Raw genomic sequence first — 21475 nt, forward strand, 5'->3', positions numbered from 1 at the left:
GTGTTTGGCATAGAGCTTGGCACACTAAAGATAACAAGTTATTATTGGATGAACAATGAGGTCACATATATCCTAATTATTGGTGTAAAGAGTTACTTTCCCTTCTCTGAATCTATTATCTGTCAGATACACATATGTACTTGCCATAGTAAAAGGGTGGAAAATATATACCATACAAACCTATTTTATTCATGCAAAGCTGACTTTAAGGCAAAAAAAGCAATACAGAAATAGACATTTCAGAATGATAAATGACTCAAACACTAGGAAGAAATAACAGTTCTAAATTAAATAAGCTTAATAAATTCTCAAAACATTTAGAGCAAAAATTGCGGGTACAAGGAGAAGACAAATTCTGAGTTACTGATTTCATCATTTCCACATTAACAAAAGAAATCAGTAAGAGTGCAAAAGAATTAAACAACAATGTTTAGCAAATCTGACCTAATGAACATGCACAAAATATTAAGTACAAATTTTTATATTTAAAAAAGATATAAAGAAAACTTAAGCATTTTTTAAGGATTGATGTCATAGAGTATATTTCTCTGGACTAAATGAGATTAAGCTAGAAATCATGAGCAAAGAGTAATCAGAAAATCTTCAATGTTTGGGAATTAAGATATATACTTCTAAATGACCCTTGGGTTGAAAAGAAAATTACATTGTGAAACAGAAAACATTCTGAACACAATAATTTATACAATCATGTGGGCAAAACAATCTAATATAAGGTATCATTTGAGTAGCATAAGAAACTTTACTAGAAAGAAACCAATTGAATGGAATTTTACTAGTGTTGGCTGATTATACACAGGAAGTGGTAAGACTGAATTAGACATGAATGACAAACTAAGGGTCATTTAAGGACCTTTCATCATCCTGTTTAGTAATATAAAAATCTTCAGATAAGGAATTTAGTGGAAATACTTTTTAGAGAGGGAAGGGAGAGAGAAAGAGAAAGAGAGAAACATCAATGTGCGGTTGCTGGGGGGTGTGGCCTGCAACCCAAGCATGTGCCCTGACTGGGAATCGAACCTGCAATGCTTTGGTTCGCAGCCCAAGCTCAGTCCACGGAAATACTTTCTCTATATTTAATCAGTATTCTGTCTTAATTTATAAGTGCCACCTCCTCTTTCCTTTATAAATATCCAGACTGACTTAGCCTAACAAATCCTAAATTTGACAAATTCTGTCTTAAGAAGGTTAAATCATAAAATTAATAGTGATTCTACTTTCTTGTGCTTTTTAACCTGCTTCTCCCTGTATTTTGGTGAAAAATGTCATTTGTCAAAGCATACCAATCAGTATACATATTAGCTAAAAGACACTGTATTTAGATGTTCATCTGTTTAACCTGCTTTGAATACTGTCAAATAGAGTCAAAGGCAAATTCAACTTTAATAATTTTCTGACCATCTGTTTAGAGTGCTTTATCAGGTATCAAGAGGTATATAAAATTAGTGTAACTCTTTTTCTATGTTCAAAAGACTTAACAGTCTAGGTGGGTAGATGAGACAGGCATTTGAAAACATTGTGTAGATTGGGAAAGTGCAGCATCAGGTTCTTGTACTTATGGTGATGGAGGACTAGACAATTCAAATTAAATTAAATCAACCTGTCAACCTGATGAAGTCATTACAAAAAATCAAAGACAAAAGATGGGGGTGGTGGGGAATGTTTTTAAATACAACAAAGAGCTAGTAAGATAGCTAAGATGAGGATCAGACGAAAACCCAGAGGGGTGAAGCCAGCCCACAGGGCTGCTTTCATCTTAAGAGCTGCTGTGGCTGTGGAAGAGGTGGCCAGGAGGCTGAGCATAACTGCTGGCAGCCCTGTGGGGCCAGCAGGAGGAAAGCTGGGAAATGAGACCATGCACGTGGGACTGAGAAATGGTCTGGAATTCTGAATTGCTAAACCTGGGAGTTAAAAGTGAATGGAAACAACTTGGCTCTTTCAGGGATGGCAGTCCATTGCTGAACCACTTCTGGCCTTGAACTTGGATCAAAGTGATCCCAGATTGTCAGAATTTGTCTGACACATCTTTTTAGACTTAAAAATTTCAACTTTTCTGTTAAGGTATCATTAATAAATGGTAATATATCTATATTCTTTTGAATTTGATTTGATAATTTTTATCCATTTATATTCGATGTAATTACTAATATATTTAGATTTATTTCTATCATTTTACTTGTCTTAGTTTTCTTATATTTTATCTCCTCTCTCCTATGTTTTTTAGGACAGATTATTTTTTCTCAGTTTGACTCCCCGTCCTTGCCCTGCCCCACCCCCTGTTTGGAAGTTATAATCTCATTACTATTCTTTTAATGACTGCACTAGAAAATTTAAAATGAATTTGTAATATTAGTTTTAATGCAAGCAATATTTTATTCTTTTTCTGAACAACCAAGGGCATTAAATACTTGAATTATAGTCATTCATCCTTCCTATTTATGTGGTATTATTGTGCTATTTAATTCTACTATGCATTTTTAATCCGACAAAATTTTACTTTACAGAGTCAGTTTATTTATATATACCCACATATTTACCTATTTCTTTGCTCTTCTTTTTGGCATTTCAGACTTTCATGTAATACATTCTTGCTCTTGCTTGATGTATATCTCCTGGAATTTCCTTCAGTGTAGTTCTAACTCTGTTTCTATTTTTCAGAAAGATTCTTTATTTTATCTTTATTCTTAAAAAATATATTCTCTTGGTATAGAATTTTGGTTCACAGTTATTTTCTCTCAGCCTGTTATTGCTTTGAAGCTAATCTGCTTTTAAGACATTTTCTTTGATGTTTTGGGTTTTCACGAGGTGCCCACATGCAGATTTCTTTTAATTCTTCCAGCCCGGGGTGCGGTGTGCTTCCTGACTCTGCAGTGAGGCATCTTCCATGACTGCTGAAATTCTCAGCAGGACTTCTTCAAACATCACCCTGTCCATTTTCTCCTCTCCTTGTATAACCCCGATTAGGAGCAACCTAATTGCACATTAGATCTTTTCAATTTATCTTCCAAGTCTCTTCGTGTTTCATTTCTTGGCCTAAGTAGAATCCTGGGCAGTTTCTTCAATTTTTTCTTTAATTCCTCTATTGTGTCTTCAGCTTTGTCTAATATTGAGTTGGTCAAAAGTTCATTTATTTTTTTCCGTACAATGGCTCTAGTAGCACTTAGTTGTCTTTAACTTCATTCAACACAATTTTGTTAGATTATATAGTGATAGCTGTTATATCAGTGTACATTTTAAAAAAACATCAAAATTGGTGAATTTTTGTGCAGCCATTTTAATATTGAAGATGGAAGAAAATATGCAACATTTTTGGTATATTATGCTTTATTATTTCAAGAAAGGCAAAAAAGCAACTGAAATGCAAAAGAAGATATGTGCAGTGAATGGAGAAGGTGCTGTGATGGGTTGAACATGTCAAAATGGTTTGTGTTGTTTCTTGGTACTGTTGACATTTTGGCCAAATAACTCTTTGCTGTGGAGCTGTCTTATGCACTGGAAGATGTTTAGCAGCACCCCTGATCTCTACCACTAGAAGCCAATAATGGGAGATAGCCGACATACTCAAAATATCCAAATCAATACAGTTATTGGTGACAATAAAAAACATGTCTTTTATTTTACAGAAAAATGTATAACAGACTTTTTGGCCAACACAATATGATATTAAACCTATCCACTGAGTTTTTAACTTTATTTAGCTTTTATTTCTATCAACGGCCTAGTTACTTGCTCTTTCTCATATTTTTAGACCTTTCATTTCTTGAAACATATTAAGCATTCTTATATCCTGTTTCTGATAATTCCAGTATAAGTAGTTCCCATGAGTCTAACTCTGTTGTTTCGTCTGATTCTCGCATGTTATCTTGTTTTGTGTGTGTAGTGATTCTTTACTGGGAACACCTAATTTTCCTTAGAGCTTTATCTTTGGAAATTCTTTAAGGTCTGGTATGAAGGTTTCTCAGTTTCTATCAGATGCCTGGGGGCAACACCAGACCCAGGCCACTTTAAATTATTGGCTTGAACTTTTTCAGGCTCCCCAGGTAGCTTATAATTATAAAATTTCAAGGGATCTTCAAGCACCCCTTCTTGGATCACTGTCAAGGGCCAAGAGAGGCAGTTTTCTTTTAAGATAATAATGGATTACTTCTAATTCACTCTAGAAGTAACCCTTTGAGGAGGCAGCCCCCTGGAGACCCACCATGGTGTGGGCATGTGTGTGAGCATGTGTGCGTGTGTGCGTGTGTGTGTGTAATCTATTAGGCACCCTAGTTGGGGCAGGCCCTGGGCTTCACTTCCAGAACCTGGCTTTGAACTGCTATACTCAATGTTACCTACTTCAACAAATCCCCACAAGGCAGCTTTAGCGCTCTGCTTATTTTTCCTTTCACTCAGTGAACTCTTGCCTTTACAGCCCCTGGTGTGCATATTCCTTGCTCCCTTGTTAGTTCATGGCTGCATTCAAGAAGTTGGTTTTTATACTGATGTAACATTTTAGTTGTTTTCAGTTGGTTTTAGTGGGCACTTTGTTCACCATGTTGCCAGAAAATGCAATACTCATGTATTTTTAAAATCTTTATGTCTATGTACATAGGTGAAACTGATCTCTAATTTTATTTTTCTAATATTAACCTGTACTAAGGCAATATTAATCTCATAAAATGAGTCAGGTAGTGGCATACAACTGTTCATAATATTCTGAAGCTTTTTAAAATCTCTGTAACAGATGAAGTTGTATTCTTTTCTCATTCATAATACTGTTTTCTCTTTTTAAAGTCAGTCTTATTCAAAGTTTGTCTATTTGATCAAATTTTCTACTAAGATTATTTTCTTCTTCAAATTTTCTTTGGAGTTCCTTTTCAGGCTTCTTGATAACTTATTTACTTGAAGTCTTCCTTGTTTTTTATACAGGCCTAGCAAGGGGGATACTTTGGCACTTTCCTGCAAGCTCTTTGTCATGCAGTTCCAAATATTTTATGATTTCCATTGTGATTTCTTCTTCAACTTAAGTTACTTGAGAGAGTAACTTTTTAAAGTTCCTAAACACTTTAAAAATTTTAATGCTGAATTTTATTTTACTTGCTATGAGGATGGAGAATGTATTTGTATATACATTTCTTAAAATGGTTAAAACTTTCTTTGTGATCTACCATGTGGTCAATCTTCCATGTACAAATGTTCCATATATACTTGAAAGGAATATGTTTCCTATGCCCTGGATGCAGAGTTCTTTTGATTTATTAGATAAAAGTTTACATCTGTTTTCCAAAGCTTCTGCGTTCTTACTAAGGTTTTTGTCTGCTTGATCTATCAGTTTCTGGTAGCTTTGGTTTAAAATCTCCCACTAGGATTGTGTACTCGTCAATTTTTCCTTTAAAAATTTTCAGCTTTAAAAAAAAAGATTTTCTTTATTTTTAGACAGAGGGGAAGGGAGGGAGAGAGGGAAACATCAACGTGTAGTTGCCTCTTGCGCCCCCTATTGGGGAACCTGGCCTGCAACCCAGGCATGTGTCCTGACTGGGAACTGAAGTGGCGACCCTTTGGTTCACATGCAGGTGCTCAATTCACTGAGCCACACCAGTCAGAGACACCTTCTTTTTCTTCATAGAGATCACATATAATCATGCTATGTTATGAGGTACCTAGCTCAAAATAGTTTTATTATCCTGGGTATTTTCACTTTGTTATCAGTCTCTTTATCTGTGTTAACACTTTTTTCCTTAAATCCTATGTTCTCTCACATTAATACTGCTTTTAAACAGTTTTTTTTGGGGGGGGGCAGGAGTGGGGGTTTGATATGTCTTTATTTACCTCTTTGTTTATAATCTTTCTGCCTCGTATTAATTAGTTATCTTCTATAGGTAAGGTAGATTTTCCACCTATCTAGTCTGTTTAGCCTATCTACAGTTATAGTGAGTAGCAATTATTTAGATTTATTTCTATCACCTCATTTTGTATATTCTAAATGTAATTGACATTTTTCCTTTGTTTCTGCCCTACCCATCTTCTTGTTGTCTATTGTCTATATCCTTTTGCTTGTCCCTGCTCTCGCCCTCATTCCCCCACCTCCGTAGATGTACAGATTGGGCAGCTGTAGCACGACTGTTAGGCTAGTTGCCTAACTCATATCCAGTATCTTTTTCCCACTTTGAAACAGAATACTTATTTCTAGCTGGGTGTACAGCTGACTAGAATAAAAATGCACTTCCCAGCTTCCCTGGCAACTAGGTATAGCACGCGAGATGTATCTGAAGTGCTGTGAGAGGCTTTAAAGAAGTCTCTTTAGAAGGGAAGAAGCCCCAGGAGCCACCTTGGGCCAGGAGGACGCGTGACAAGCCCTAGGATGGTACAGCAGAGAGATAGATGGAACCTGGGTCCCTGATCACCTTAGAGTACTATACCAATCCTGTGATAGTTTCTTCTGTGCTCCGTTTACAGGACAGAGAAATAAATGTTTCTCAAATTTCAGCTACTAACTTGGGGGTCTCTTATATTAGCAGCAAATCTAATTCCTGATACAGAAACTATAGATGATTCTAGTATTTTTATTTTTCTTAAATGTACATTTTAGCCCTGGCTGGTATGGCTCAGTGGATTGAGTACTGGCCTGCGAACTAAATGGATGCTGGTTTGATTCCCAGTCAGGGCACAAGCCTGGGTTGCGGACTAGGTCCCCAGTAGGGGACGCATGAGAGGCAATTACTCATGTTGATGTTTCTCGTCCTCTTTCTCCCTCCCTCCCCCTCTCTAAAAAAATAGATAAATATTTTTTTAAAAAGTAAATTTTAGAAAAGTGATTCTTTTCTAGTTTATTAAACAAATCTATTTTATAAACAATAAATTTATAAATAATATATTTTTATAAACATTGTATTTACAAACAACATATTTTATAACTATATATTTTATAAAATTCTTTGTTCCACTCTATTCCTCCTCGCTTGGTGGGGCAGGGTAAAGCTGACATGCAGACAGACGCTGAGAGACAACAGGAAGGGTTCTAGTGAATTCCAGTCTTTGGTATCTGTATCCTTTCCCCTCCCTTTCTGGAGGTATGTCCTTTCCCCTCCTTTTCTGGACACTGTGCTTATTTGTTGTTACTTGAGGCCAAAGAATCTTGATAAAAAGAAAAAGAAAGCTACTGAACAGATATGTTCTTGTGGCATTTGCCTCATTTATCCACACTGAAGTAACCAGAAATGGTGGGGATTTAAATTCTTAGAAAGGAAGTTGGTTTAAAAAAAAAAGATAATAATGAAGAAGAAAATACACAGGGAAAGTACTAGAAGAGAAAAATAAAAATGAACTAAAAATAACAAGCCCCAGAATGCTGTCTAATTTATCAAACTTGTCAGCAGCAGCAGTTATGAGTAAAAATCTGTTCTTTAAGAAAATAAAATAAAAACAGACTAAAGTTATCAAACAATGTTAGATCTCAAAGGAACAATAAAAAGTAGACATAATTGTCAATACTACATCTTTTGATTTCAACTATTTAAAACAGCCTAAGGAAAACAAAACAAAACAAAACAAGACAAAACAGCTTAAGGATAATACTTATGAACCAAACTTTATCTTAAAACTCTAGCTGATCGTTTTGTATTCAGATACGTATATAGAAGGCGTGTAACAGCCAAGATTTTTTTTGAGCCAGCCTTTGTCATCAGTACAGGGCTGAAGTTTATTTTTGTCAGGCATATGCTATCTATCTATCTATCTATCTATCTATCTATCATTTATCATCTATCATCTATGTTTTAAAGACCTTACTTAGACTTTTCCCTTGACAACAACAGTAGGATAAAAAGCCCAAATTAATTTTTTTTTTTAATCTGGGACACAAACAACAGTTTTACCCAGCCATGTTAACAACAACAAAAAAGCAATTAAAAATTCTATCATAAAATTCATTTAAAATACACATTCTTCAATTTGATTTACCATAATTACCTAAAAAGCAAACCATATATACATTCTCTATAACATGTATTAAAAGGGAATCTAGGAATTAACTTGGATATTTAGAAAAGAAAGTAATTACCTTTGATGCAAGGTTGTCTACTAAAGCAATCATAGAATTCTTAAATAAGGTGGCGGCGGTCAGAGGCCTCTTGGTCACCTCTGTAATGCTCAGTTTGCCTTCGGGCCACATGTTCTTCAGCACAGGGTTTGAACTGAGAAGCACAGAGAGAGCAATTCAAACAGACTGAAAAAGAACTGCTAAGCAATCTTGCTGAACTGAGTATCCTGGGAGGCACGACTGGACGCAGACCGAACTCATTAGGCATAAATGAGAAAAAAATTCCATACAGAAAATTATGCTGAAAGATGTGTCCAAACTATACTATACTATATTTAAAAAGCTCTTCAAACTTCTTTAAAGTGGCATCTGTATTATTATGACCTAGGACCCTTGAATAGTTAACATGGGCCTTACAGCATAGACATGAAAGAAAATGATTTTGGTGGTAGTCATTAAGAATGAGGGTAACTCTCCAGTAGGAAAATGATTCTCACTGCTATGGTAGAAAACATGAACGTGAAGTATCTTCTGCCTGAAACACATATTTCCTACAGAATAGGTAACACTACAAAAAGCCGGGTCTTTCTAAAGGTACAGTTAGAAATAATCATGTTCACGTCGTCTCCTGGCAATTCCCGTGACTGCAGTTGAATTTACGAGCACATTTACAGGGAGTGCGGGCAGTTATAACATGTCACTGACGTGACACTGAGGCTGCTGCAATCCAATTCCTGAGTGCGCTTCAGGCCAGTTTTCATGCCAAAGATTATATATTTGTTATTTGGCTCTGTGGGGATATTTTTAAAAATGTGTGGTACTCTCAACTCTGATTTTCTTCCTGTTTCATTTTGGGAGCTTTGGATTTTAAAGAAATTGTAACTTGAAATGTTGCTGGCTTGCTAGAAACTTCTCTCTTATAGATTTTTTTTTTTAAATTGAAGGCTGAGAAGAGAAAATAATTAACATGGACATTTTTTTGCTAATTGTGTTTCCAACTGCCATCATTTTGTCTACTTTTCTTTTCTTCCCCTGGTATAAAATTGAGAAAATTGAATTGGTTTTCCAAATACCTAGTACATTTCTATATGTAGAGGCTCAGAATAATTGCTGCAAAGTGCCAGAATCGATGACAAAAGAGCAAAGGAGATAAACGGTGAGGTGAAGATTTACTGGGTCTCTGAATGAAGACAGAGCCAAGCCCCTCACCCTCATCACTGCTGGCAAGCAGTGCCAGCCACCACCGGCAGTGGCTATAAAGCAATGCAGTGATCTGTGGCTTATGGACCTAGTTGTTTTACTTTCCAATATTATTCCATAATTTTCTAATGATATGCATATCAATAAAAATAACCATATAAATACATATCATTTCCCCTTAACTTTTCCTTCCTAATCTTTAGCAGAGAGAGAATTTAAGGCAGTGGTTCTCAACATTTGATGCACATAGTGCTGGGATACCTTTCTGACACCTACTGAATACAATTTCCTGAAAGCAGAGTGCGTGTACTTTGAAAATTCTAATGTAAAATCACTGGCTTTTGGTCTATACAATTTCTACCCCAGATACCACCTTACTCACTGCTGCCCATTTTTAGGGACTATTCCTGTACAACTTTGTAAAATGGAACAGGGAGGGGTGTTGAAAATGAAGGAAATAAGATGTTTATTATTATATTATTATTATTATACTATTAAACAGTAGAAATGATACATAATGAATCAAAATAGGCACATACAATCATTGTAAAGAGAAATCACTTTTAAGCCAGTAAGTCATGAATGTAATATTAACAAAATAGTTTTCAAACATTTAAAGGAACCCATTTCTGGAAACCCTTGTGCACTGTTGGTGGGAATGCAGATTGGTGTAGCCACTGTGGAAAACAGTATGGAGGTTCCTCAAAACATTGAAGATGGAAATGCTTTATGACTCAGTGATTCCATTTCTGGGTATATATCTGAAGAAACTCCAAATACTAATTCAAAAAAATTTATGCACCCCTATGTCCACTGTAGTATTATTTATAATAGCCAAGATACAGAAACAACTCAAGTGCCCATCAATAGATGACATGATAAAAAAGATATGGTACATTTACATAACAGAATATTACTCAGCCATAAAAGTGAATGAAATCTTACCATTTGCATGGATGGACCCAGAGGGTATCATGCTAAGTGAAATACGACAAATATCATATGACTAAACTTACACATAGAACCTAAAGAACAAAACAAATGAACAAACAAAATAGAAACAAACTCAGACACAGAGAATAGACCATGGTTTCCAGAAGGGAGAAGAATTGGAGGGCTGGGTAAGAAAGATTAAGGAATTAAGAAGTACGAATTGGTAGTTACAAAATAGTCATAGGGATGTAAAGTACAGCATAGGGAATATAGTCAATGACATTGTAATAGCTATGTATGGTGCCAGGTAGGAAATTTCAGAGGGAACACTTTGTAAAGTATATGATTATCTAACCACTATGTTGTACACTTGAAACAATACAAAATAATATTGCATGTAAACTGTAATTGGAAAATAAAATTAAAAAATAAAAGCATTGCTACTAACAGCTCATACAATAAATAGATAAAATAAAGGAACCCTCTCCTTAAAAGGAAAACTTAGTTGTCCAGAAAGGCAGTACGTATAATACACAAGACAGAACTTAGCTGGCTAACAAGACAGTGCTGATGAATAAAGTCTGTGCACCTGGCCTGCCACCTGCTTGCTTTCTTCCTCCTCTCACTGACACACACACACACACACACACTCACACTAACTAACATGCATGAATCCTCTAAGGACTACAGAACTAGAGATCCAAGAATTACTCTTTAAATACATATAAAGAAATAAAGGATGGAAATTTGGGAGGTGCCCTGCCAGGTGCGGCTCAATGGATTGAGCCCCGGACTGGTAATAGTAAGGTCACTGGTCTGGTTCCTGGTCAGGGCACACACTTGGGTTGCGGGCCAGGTCCCCAGTTGGGGTCATGGAAGAGGCAACTGATGGATGTTTCTCTCCCTCTCTTCCTCCCTTCCTTCCTCTCTCTCTAAAAAATGAATAAATAAATAAAATATTTAAGAAATTTGGGAGGCTATTTAGCCATGGAAACACTGAAGTGTCCAGAGGCAAAGGCAGCCCATCCAAACACCATCTAAGAGGATGGTTTTAGCCCAATTTCAAGACTTCCCACTCCACTGGCAAGGCCTTTCCTATTATGGAAATATATACAGTATGTTACAGTCAACAGATTTTAAAAAAATATTTTATTTATTTATTTTTAGAGAGGGAAGGGAGGGAGAAAGAGAGAGAGAGAGAAACATCAACGTGCAGTTGCTGGGGGTCATGGCCTGCAACCCAGGCATGTACCCCGACTGGGAATCGAACCTGCGACACTTTGGTTCGCAGCCCGCCCTCAATCCACTGAGCTACGCCAGCCAGGGCTACAGTCAACAGATTTTTAATCTTTTTACACCTTTGGCAAGATCATCCCTATTGTGAAATGAATTCATCTTAGCTTGATGCCTTTAACTGTTGGGTTTATCTAGGCTCCTTTGTTCTGATTCCATGCTTACCAAGGAATTAAGTATTCTGGATTTTTATGGGCAATATTTTTCACTGTCAATAAACTGGAATTCTCACTGCTATTTGACTTCCCTAGTAGGGTTTCCAATAGGAAAAAAAAACTTGTCATACCAATACAAGTATTCCATTCCAGGTGACTGTTACTCTCTGGAAATAAATCCACAGGCTGCTTTGCTTCTCCATTTGTCCTGTGAGCTTGGGGTTACATGAATCTGCCACTGGAAGGTGAGGCTGTTCTCAGTGAGCTGACCCTCTGGGCCATCACAAACTCACGAAGGTAACAAATGCCACCTGGGGCAGCCTCTTGGTACACAGCCTGGTTGCCTTCTTCCCCTAGCAACAAACCCTGACACTGCCACTGGCAAGCTAAGGCCATTTTTCCAATTTGAGTTTCGACATTTTCTACACAGAACAATGCCAGAGTCTGTCATTTGTCCCTCTGAAACCCCTTTCTGGAAGCCCTTTTTCCCTACAGCCAGCTCTTACATGAATTCTCTCTCACATCCACTGTCTCTGTAACTTACTTTCTTCTTTTAATCCTCACTTGAGAATATGTTTATTGATTTGGGAGAGAGAAAAGTTGGCGCGGGGGGAGAGACAGAGAGAAACATTGATTGGTGGCCTAATCATATGTGCCCTGACTGACCAAGGATTGAACCCACACGCTAGTTATGTGGCCTGACCGGGAATCGAACCCACAGCCTTTTGGTGTATGGGACAATGCTCCAACCAACTGAGCCACCTGGCCAGGGCTCTCTGTAACTACTTTCTAGTGATGACAGCTCCATCATCATTTGTAGTGGCATCCACACAGATGAACTATTTTATGGCAAAACTTCTTAAAAGAACTGTTTAAACACACTGTCTCCACAGTCTAATTTTCCGTGTTCCCCCGAGCCCATTTCAATCACACATTAGTCTTCCCAACTCTCCTGAGACCAGTGTTGTTGAGAGTCCCGCTGACCTTCATGTTAGCAAGTCCAATGGTTAGTCTTGGTCCTCACATCCCTCTGCTTTTCACAGATTTTTGACACTGTTTATAATTTTTTCTTCTTAAAGCACTTTTTTTTCTTGACTTGGTCTCAGTGACACCAGATTCCAGGTTTTCTCCCTCCCTCACTGGCATGCTTTCAGTTTCCTTTGCTACTTCCTCCTTTCTTTCTTGACTCTACATGTTGGAGTGTCAGGGATTCTTCTTTGGACCTCTTTTTTTTTTAAGTATTAAGATCTTATTTATTTATTTTTACAGAGAGGGAAAGGGCAGGGGAAAGAGAGGGAGAGAAACAGCAATGTGTGGTTGCCTGTTATATGCCCCACATTGGGGACCTGGCCAGCAACCCAGGCACGTGCCCTGACTGGGAATCGAACCTGTGACCCTTTGGTTCACAGTCCTGGACCGCTTTTCTTTTTTATTTTTAAATCTATATTCACTCTAAATCTCATCCAGACTTATGGCATTAAACATTATCAATAAATTATGTATCTAGTCCCACCTTTACCCTGAGTTCCAGATGCATACATGCAATTGCCTGTTTGGCATTTGCAACTGGATGTCCAATACGCACCTCTGGCATACAATACCCAAAAGAAAACTCCTGATTTCCCCCAACTTAGCTCCTCCTGTCTTCCTCTCACCAAGCATCCCTTCCCCATTGCTCAGGCATTGTCTTTGATTTCTGTTTTTTTCTCTCACATCACACATTCTATCCATCAGCAAATCTTGCTGGCTCTACTTACCAAATACTACCCACTCTGACCACTTTTTATCATCTCTGTCACTACCATCCAAGTCTCAGCCTGGATGACACAGCTAGCCTCCTAACTGGTCTCCCCAGTCTACTCTTACCCTTAATAGTATGTGCTTTACAAGGCAGCCCTAGTGATTTCTTCAACATATCATTAATTCCAACAGCTTCCCTTCACACATCCTCCGCACCTTGGCTCATAGACCCTTTATAACTCAGGACTGGTGGACATCTATTGTCATTTATTGAATGACAATAAATTCATTCCTTATCACTGTCCCTATCCCTCTTTTTTTTTAAAGCCACAGTGACCCTCTTGCTGCCTTCAATATTCCCAAACTCATTCTTAGCTTAGCACCTTGGTGCTAGCAGTTATCTCTACTTGCAGTGCTCTTCCCCCCACTGAACCTGGCTCTCGACCTCACTTCATTCAGGTCTTTGTCACCTCTCAAATGTCACCTCTTTTAAGAAGCATTTTCTGACCATCCCATCTATGATGCCTCCCCTGTGCTTACCTGCATGCACCCTTCGATCTTTTATCTAATTTTTCCTCACAGCACTTGTCACTACCTGGACATTAGTTGTTTTCTTATTTATGGACTGTGATCTCCACTAGAATATAAGCTCCAGGAAAGCAGGGACTTTGTCCGAATTTTTTCCACAGCCATATCCCAGAGCACAAAAGAACGTGTGGCTTGTAGGTGTGCAATGATTTTCAATGATCTACAGACCAACGGACTGAGGCGACTTGATAAATGAGTGACTACAGTTCTTTAATCCAAAAGAAGAAGCTGGCTAAGAATCTGTTTTCCTTCATGGGCCTTCTTTCCAAAGCATCATGTTGGGTTTGATGCTTTGCTTTGTTTTATTCCACCATAGCTTTTTCATGTTTTCTGGGATTGTGAGAAGATTCTGTCCACTCAGGATACGTCACCACTCATGTGAGATGCCACTCTGATGTCCAAGGGTCTCTTAGTCAGAGGCTAAGACACTACAGTGGGAGTCTGAGTGTGTACAGGTTTCAGCTGTGCCAGAGGTTATCTGACACCTTCCCTTCGCCACTGTTCTAGCCGGGGACTCCTGCCTACACTGGTAGGGGGTGCCAGAAGGATGGCAGCAGTGACCAGAGAAACGGAGGCAACCCAAGGGAAATCAGGGAAAATCATATTATTAGTAGGTCCCTGTCCTATGTTTATAGATTTTTATAATCATAAAGTAAATCTTATTCATTAAGTATGATCAAGCAGAACTAGAAAATTTACCAGAAAATCTTAAAATTGTCACATAAAAATAATGTGTATATATACTGTGCAATTAATGTCAGAGTTTAATGTAAAGATAATAAAATTTAATCCTACCTGTTATACATGAGGCGCTTGAAATCTTGAAATAAAGTGTCTTTATTTTTGTCAATAAAACCAATGACAGAATAGCTAATAGAGGAAAAAAACAGAAAAACATGCATTACTCACCAAACAGCCACATTTAAGCTTTTCTAGAAGCCTACATGCCCTTCTGCTCTTAATTATGCAACCAATCTATAAGGCTGATTCTGTCCTCCACGTTCTGTGTTAAGGGATATCAAATGTACCTACTACATAGAGGGGCTATTGTTTCTATTCCTTAAAGGGAGAGCAAACATCATCACCATTATTACAATTAAAATAATTTTCTCCCGGTTTACTGCTTACCTCAAGAAGATGACTTTTAAAATACAGACAGCTGTACTTATCATCATCCAACATTCCTAAGATAAAAGCAAAACAGCGACACACAGGAGCTAAGAGTCTCATCCATACGGAGGTCAAGTGACTTGCCTAAGGTTCGCTCAGTGTGCTCAGGGTGGGATAAAAGAATCCAAGGAGAACTGCAAAGGATGGTAAGAGTTGGATAAGCAGAGGAGAAAGGAAGGCAGATAACACAGGAAAACAGATTAAAGGAAGGGACGGAAGCAGGCACATGCATGGTTTTCTTGAGGGAAAATAAGGAGGCTAATATTCATGGTTTGGAGGAAGGGAGATGAGTAAGGTCTTGAAATCCAGCATCTGGTGAGAAGGGAGGGAATGAATGGGAGCCACTCTGCTGCAGTGACTGGCATGGCCTCTAGGTGGTGAAGGGAACTCAGGGTTGGTGGTATAAGAGGAATGGAGGATTCTGGGTGGTAAGGACAGAGGCTAGGCAGTTGAGCAAATAGTAATTCTAGATGTAGCTGCTCCTTACAGCTGTTTTCTCGCCTGTCTATACATTCTCATTGACAATTACATCAATGTACACACTTCTCAGGTCTCTAACCCTGACCCCTTGCCGATGTTTCATCCTTACACATTTAGTTCTGTAAGAAAGTTCCTTCAGGCTATGCTGCCCACAGGCCCTTTAAGGTCACCAGTCCAAAATTATGTCCTTGCCTCCCCAACCCTAGTTTTCTTCTTAATACCTTCAAGTCATTTTTGACTGAACCCTTGAAGTCACTTGACTCAATCTGTTGTCTAGCCAGTAAAATTCAAACTTCAAAGTCCTTATTTTTGGCCTTCAAGACTCATTATGGTTTGATCTCAACCTATTTTCCAGGCATTTCTACTTGTCTATGCTACAAAAAAGGATACCCTCCAGTCAAATGGTCCTAGTTGCTATTTCCTGAATATTTTTTTAGCACTCTTCCCACTTGTTCCTATAAAAACAATCCCTAGCATCCAAGGACCCAAGGCAGCATCAGCCGTCCTGGGTTATCACACAGCTAAAAGTATTATATCACTTCCTTATTTTGAATTCTGACAACAATTCATATGGCAATTATTTTAGATACCTTTTATTGTATCAGTGTATGTATGTAAATGTGTGTATATGTATGTAATTATTTATACAGATGATCTACAAATTTATGTGTGTAAACACACACACTCACAACCATATACCTATGTATGCATCTTAACACTGATTGTTCTCTATGGGCAGGGACTATACTTTATAAAGTATTGTGCACACGGAAGATGTCCAGTAAAAATCTAGACAAGGATTGTAGGGCTTAGGGAGAGCAGGGCAAGCCTGAGGCACTGAATACACTCAAAGAGGTCAGCTAGAGTTCTGGGAGTCAGGAAACCTAGTTATTGTCTCAGCTCTTCCATAAACATGCTGTGTGACCTTGGGTATGACTTTTATACACTCTATGTAAGTTTCTTCATCTATAAAACAAAAGGGCTGGCCTAGGTGGTCTCTAAGGCCTCTGTCCAGCTCTGCCATTTCGAGCCAGATGGAAGTACCATGTAGGTGAGGCCTGGGTTTGCAGTGGGAGATAGCTGTGCAGTGCTGGGCCTCCCCTCTTCAGTATTCTGGAACCTGGGAAGAGGACCAGGAAAAGTGGGAAATGGTGCCATACCAGCACTAATGGCTAGTTTGACAGATGGGGTGATAATTTTGAGCCATATTATTTTATGATTCTAGAGTTTTAATTTAAATCAGGAACAGCTATTAAAATTTCTCCAAATGTCTTTTCAGCATTTAGAGATCATCATTTGCTTTTTTGTTATTGCTTCATCTCTCCCTATAATGGGTTTTATGAATATCAATAGAATTCCTAATGCAAAAAATAAGAAGAAAGAACAAGAGGGCTCTTTAAATACTAAGACAAGGAGCAGTGTTCAATGGACAGTCAAAGCATACTAAGTACAGTAGGCTGAAAAAATGCCCTCCCAAAAAATGTCCATGTCAAATTCCCTCGGACCTGTGCATGCTCACTCTCTCTGGTGAAAGGTGTCATCGCATGAAGGACCATGAGAGGAGAAGCTTGAACTGCATTACCCAGGTGGGCCCTAAATGCCATCACAAGTGTAGTTTTAGGATAGAGGCACAGGAGATTTAACACCAACACACCCAAGAGGAGGAGGCAATGTGACCACAGAGGCAGAGATTGGAGTGATGGGGCCACAAGCCAAGGAGTGCCTCTGGCTGCCAGAAGCTGGAAAAGGCTCTTCTCTAGGGCCTTCAGAGTACAGCCTTGTGGCATCTAGATTTAAAACTTCTGGCCCCCTGAACTGTGAAAGAATCTATTTCTCTTGTTTTAAGCCATCAATTTAAGGTAATTTGTTACTGCAGCTCTTAGAAACTAAAACACTATGACAACTATATTTTTTAGTTATGTTTTCTTATCAATTTCTACTTTTATTATAATCAGCAAATGTGGCTCATATAAGTTTTACTTTTCAAATCATATTTGAGAAATAATATGGCAAACTGGTTTTTGCTCACAAAGTTACCCAAATATTTACAGTTCTGCACATACAATGATGACTTTCATCTCAGGGCCTGTATGTCTGCTGTCTCTTCTCCCTCCTCTCTCCCTAGCTCTTTGCTCTAACAAAGCCTCTTTTACTTTTAGGACTTGGCTTGGGTATCACTTCCTCCAGCAAGATTTCTCTATACTCCCCATCTTGGTAATTATTACCGCTCCGTGTATTCATTTGTGCATTTCTAGTTTAACCCTTCCATTCATTCTTCTTTAGAGTGACTTATCATGTAACTGCTTATATCCTCCACTTAACTCTTAGTGTCTTCAAGAAAAGGCCCCTCTCAGCTATTGTTCCATCCTAGTTCTTAACAAGGTTCCATGATGTATTTATCCATTAGCTGAGGATAAATGATGTATTTATCCAGTCAGCTGACTACCAGCTGTGCCAGGAACTGTGCACAGCCACATAGTGTATGCTCAGTAAATGTTTGAAAAGCAAGGAATGAATGAAGCATGCCAACTTCTTTTTAAAGTGAAAGATTAAAAGAGGTATATAAAGTGAACAGGAAAACAACTTATATTTTCCCCTGGTTATATTTTCTAAAGGGAGGTTGCATGCAAACCATCACACGAGGTACCGAAGTAAGATACTCACACTACATCACCTGCATAATGTCGAATTCGGAAATCGCGATCAAACTCCAGGATTTTGTCTGAGGCACAGAGCTAAGAAATTAAGAAGGAGATTATTTTGAAAACAGCCATTTTCACTTTCCTAAAAATATATTCCAGTTTTATATGAGATATAAAATGTTACAAATCATGATGTCATTATGGATGAAATCACACTGTGTGGGGCTTGATTTAAATATTTTGCTTGTGTGGTAAAGACGGCAAGCTTTCACCAGAAATCCACATAGTAGCCTTGCAGCTGAATGTGGCCGAATGACCAAGTTCTGGACAATGGAAGGTGAGTGGAAGAGAGGTGAGGCTGTTCCAGGGCTGAGCTGGTGAGAAGGGGGCAATCCTCCTCTGCACTTTCTTTTCTCCTCCCACTAGCTAGATGTAGAGAAGGGCAGAGCCTAGGGGATGGAAGAGCCAGAAGGTGAAAGAAGTCTGGGTCCCTGAGAAAAAGTGGGCTTCTACTGTCTATGACACTTAATCTTGGCTGCGGTCTTAATGCACTCCAGTCAACCCTGACGGATACAGTTTCCTTCTCAATGTTCCACTTAAGGAGGGCCACACTGAGGGCCTGCTGTCTGGCAGACGCACGTGTCTCATTCAATCCTCACCACTGGTAGTTGAATCAGTATTATGAGCTCTCCTTTCCACACGTGGAAACTAAGGCTCAAAGTGGTTAGGCAACTGGCAGAGGCCATGTAACTCGCAGGTGGTAGCTCTGGGAAGGATTGTTGGGACTGAACGTAATGTCTGTGCTTCCTGTACACACAAGAGCGTGGCTTGCCTGTCTTTTGCTAGGCTGGGACTCTAGTTCGGATCTATCATTTCATAGAGATCAACCTTTGGAAGCTTTCTCACTGAAGAGGAATACTTTATGGAAAGGCAGTTTCTATGCAGCCCTGGTAGTCTCCATAACTTTCTGCAACTCTCCTTGTTACAGTGGCACCTAGACTTCCTCTGCCCTGTGAAAGATCACTTGATAGCCTTTAAGTTCTAAGGCAGATGTCTAAGAATCCACAAAACATTGAGTACAGTTATGCACAAAAACCACTTAGGTTGTAGTGTTAGATAACAAACCATCCTAACCAGAATGGTGGGGTCTATGCCAATATCTAGATTGTCAAAGGAATAATTAGTCTATTTACTCAACAAGTGCGTACAGTCAGACAGGAAACTAGAAGTCAGACTTCCAAGGCTCCACTCTGGGCTCTGCCATCTACTTGCTCTGTCTCCTTTAACAATCATGTCTCAGGGAGTTATCATCAAGGCTACACAAACTATGGAGATCCAGTAACATACAGAGTTCCTCCAAAATATTTGATTCCTCTTTTCTTCTCTTATTAACCACTTTCATAAAACCTATTTATAAAACCCCCAAAGGAGAAGGACCCAAGAGATGTCTATACTAATTAAATACTCTTACATTTGGGTACTGCAAAGTCATAACTGATCTGAACATAGAAGGTGTTAGGCTTTACTTTCTAGAAAATAATAATAGTTATGCAATTATCATTTAACTTCATAATTAATTCTTCAGTAATTCTTTAAATACTAATTTTAAGGTTTATTAGATCATTTTCCTACCTCTTCATAACTTTAAAGCATAAGAAACAATTTAGCACCTCAATAAATATTATAAGCCAAAAACCTCTTATTTAACATGACAATAACTTGAGCTAATCAGTAACCAGTAGCAAATGGTTAAGACCTGGCTGAACATACAGAATAATGGGATCATGTAACAGAAAGATTCACAGTGATGAAAATATCCTGACAGCTTGGTTATTTCATGTCTTTCCTTCATTATGCAAAAATCCCAGGAAAGAGTACACTTTAAAATCTCCCATCTTAGTGCTTGTCTTGGGGTGATGCTGGAGGAAGGAGCCACCTGGTTGGCAAAACCTGGGCTCCCACACTTAAGAAAGAAAAGAAAGAAAAGAAAGAAAAGAAAGAAAGAAAGAAAGAAAGAAAAGAAAAGAAAAGAAAGAAAAGAATGAACGAAAAGAAAGGAAGAAAGAAAGAAAATCCAATCTTTACAGATTAATTACTATTCAGCATTTCCTACAAAATCAGTAACAACTGCTTAAACGTACTATGCACAGTTGCTATATTGAGAATGAGATTATATTTCCAAATACTTGGTTGGCAAATTTAATTCAGGTGTATAAATGGCCAAGGTGAAACAGTAAAACGAGGTGATTTCTCATGTGAGTATCACGGTTATTTATCTAAGTAAGTCTTGCATGTTTTAATTTAAAATGCAATATTCTATAAGGTTTATTTGGTATGATCGTGACCAATTTAATTCAGATTTGACGAACACTGATCATCTGGTGGGCACAATTCCAGGTGAGTCTCCAAAACCTCAGCTGTGATTGCAAAGGACATTTTCAACCTATTTCTCAAAAACAGGACATCTGCCCATGTAATCATGCCATCTCTAAAAGCATCATTCTAAATTATTTAGGTGACTTCTAATTTTGTTCACTGCTCTTTCCCCCAGCACCCAGGATTGTGCCTGAAAAATGAGAGGCACTTAGTAAGTATTTGCATTTTAAATGGGGAATAACTGAAGGGGTACCTCTAACTAGAACCCTAATGTCCAAGATCAGACTGTAGTATCTCAAAGCCAACTGGTAGTAGGGCTACAAGTCAATCCTCGGTTACATCCCAAGGAGAGTATTTTAGAAATAAACTGTCCTAAAATAAATATCAGCCAGTAATTTATATCTGATGGTTGTGCTTTACCTAGTTCATTGTGGAATCTTCCTATTCTGATTATGTAATTTCAAAGGGGACAAAGTTAGAGAACAGATTTATCCATGCTGAGAATGGCAGTGCATCGTAGACTGACATGGAATTACGGAGGAGCAAAAGTGTTTGTCTCGTTTTCATGGAAGTGAAGAAGTATGGGGACTGTTTTTACTTTAGCTTATGGTTGATGGACAAGCCTATATTTGTAAGAAACACCTGGGGACAATGGTGTCCCCCTCCTAGGACAAATGTTAATAGTATACTACATGCAAGGCACAGCACAAAGGTCTGATAACCACAACTGCCACCAGTTATTCAGAGATGTGATCTGCTGATAACATTTTTACAATGTGAAAAGTGGGCAGTTGATAGGATACCCATGTATTTAAAGAATGAGTTTCCGTGTAACAACCAGAATTATAGCTAGAATTTCTCTG

General features: G+C 38.2%; 1 protein-coding gene across 2 annotated transcripts in view; it reads right to left on the reverse strand.

The window, feature by feature from the left end:
* The window catches only part of MYO1D (myosin ID), a 320834-nt gene that overhangs the window by 192971 nt on the left and 106388 nt on the right, over positions 1-21475 (reverse strand). For both annotated transcript variants that reach the window (XM_045836252.1, XM_045836251.1), the window contains exons 12-14: positions 18259-18329; positions 14740-14814; positions 8057-8189 (exon numbers count right to left, since the gene is read on the reverse strand). In XM_045836252.1, the coding sequence (XP_045692208.1) occupies positions 8057-8189; positions 14740-14814; positions 18259-18329 (279 nt within the window). The remainder of the gene's footprint in view (positions 1-8056; positions 8190-14739; positions 14815-18258; positions 18330-21475) is intronic.

The sequence above is a fragment of the Phyllostomus hastatus genome, unplaced genomic scaffold, assembly GCF_019186645.2.
Source record: "Phyllostomus hastatus isolate PE091 unplaced genomic scaffold, TTU_PhHast_1.1 phas_contig_210, whole genome shotgun sequence".
Taxonomy (NCBI): domain Eukaryota; kingdom Metazoa; phylum Chordata; class Mammalia; order Chiroptera; family Phyllostomidae; genus Phyllostomus; species Phyllostomus hastatus.